At 47.7% G+C, this 1,314-nt stretch overlaps 1 protein-coding gene; it reads left to right on the top strand.

The window, feature by feature from the left end:
* The first annotated feature begins 252 nt into the window (after positions 1-252).
* Positions 253-643, top strand: CHC_T00001185001 (hypothetical protein). XM_005718543.1 is given in 2 exon segments: positions 253-396; positions 397-643. The coding sequence occupies 1 exon segment, from the start codon at positions 253-255 to the stop codon at positions 394-396; it is 144 nt and encodes a 47-aa protein (XP_005718600.1). The 3' UTR covers positions 397-643.
* The last annotated feature ends 671 nt before the right edge of the window (positions 644-1,314 follow it).

The raw sequence follows: 1,314 nt of genomic DNA on the forward strand, positions 1-1,314 counted from the left end.
ATTGTCCATAGCATCATCATCGGGGTGCTGCAAACGGTCATGAAGTAATCAAAAGGATGTGTCCAAAATTAAACCACTTTTTTTCTACTGCTCAGTCGATGTGGATAATTTGTGGCTACGTAATGCCTCTTAGCAGTTGTTGGAAGCCATTGAGAGGCTCTGAGACTGAACTCCACAGTGATGTGATTGGCTGAGAGCCGTTTATGGCCTGGTTGTGGGGTTCTTGCATCCAACATGTAAAGAACGGCTTACATGTCCAAACTTGACCCTGCCAGAAGGGTATACAAGTTTACAACAGCAATGCAAGCCGATCATGAAGTTTGGTCTCCTGTTCAATTAACTGTAGAAGAGAGTGCAATTATTGCATGGCAGAAGCATTGTGAGTCTGCTTTCTGACTTGCTCTTGCCTGTCAGATTGAGAAGTCGAATGCACTCCCCTTCAAGGTCGGTCTTCAAGGTCGGTCTTGCCGTAATAATGTAGCATAGATTCACATCCCCTGTCCCTTGTCCTTGCATGAACCTTTAGAACTTAAGCTGTATCACCTACTGTAATGATTCTAGGCCCAGAGGCGCTTACCGTTAGCTTTTAGCCGAGCGATTAAATCGCCCGAAAGGATAGCCACTGTTATCCGTGGAGGTACAATTTCAATTACTTTTGAACGCATAATCATTACTCTTCGTGACTCCGCACTGTTGTCGTTTATGAAAAAGCAAAATATTTCGAAATACCCACATTTTTTCCGCTAGTGGCGATATCGCCCTCGATTATCGATCGTTCTCGACTCTTCTCTCGACTGCGATCGTAGTTTGCGGCGCATGAAATCCGAGCAAGTTGCTTCAAGCCTTTTCTTTTTCTTTATCACATGGTATCATAGGGGCTTCAAGCCTAGAAAATATGTTTCTCACGAAACACTTGTCGCTGTTAGTAGGCTTTCCGAAAGTGCCATACAGAGTGTTTATTGCCACATTTCAACTGTACAACCAGCGGTCGTCCAATAGCGTCTCGTTCAAGCGCCGGTTTCTGGCAGCGTCAACCTCATTTGTTCATTCCCCGTTTCCTGCAACATGATTGGACAAGGCGAGACAGGATGGCCCCCAGATGCAACTGAACTCCGATTCTAACTGTCCCCCCTCGTCCACCCCGTTGCCCGTTGCATATCAAACGGGCTTGTACCTATCCGCCGAGAAAGTTACGGCGCCCAGCTGTGCACACCTCTCGCAGTCCCCGTCCCGCCGTTTGCCGCCCCGAGAGCATCACCCACCTCCTTTTTTTGCTGCCCTCATCATGCCGCACCTCACATGCACGTCGCACTG

Source organism: Chondrus crispus, genomic scaffold (genome assembly GCF_000350225.1).
Source record: "Chondrus crispus Stackhouse genomic scaffold, scaffold_408, whole genome shotgun sequence".
Lineage (NCBI taxonomy): Eukaryota > Rhodophyta > Florideophyceae > Gigartinales > Gigartinaceae > Chondrus > Chondrus crispus.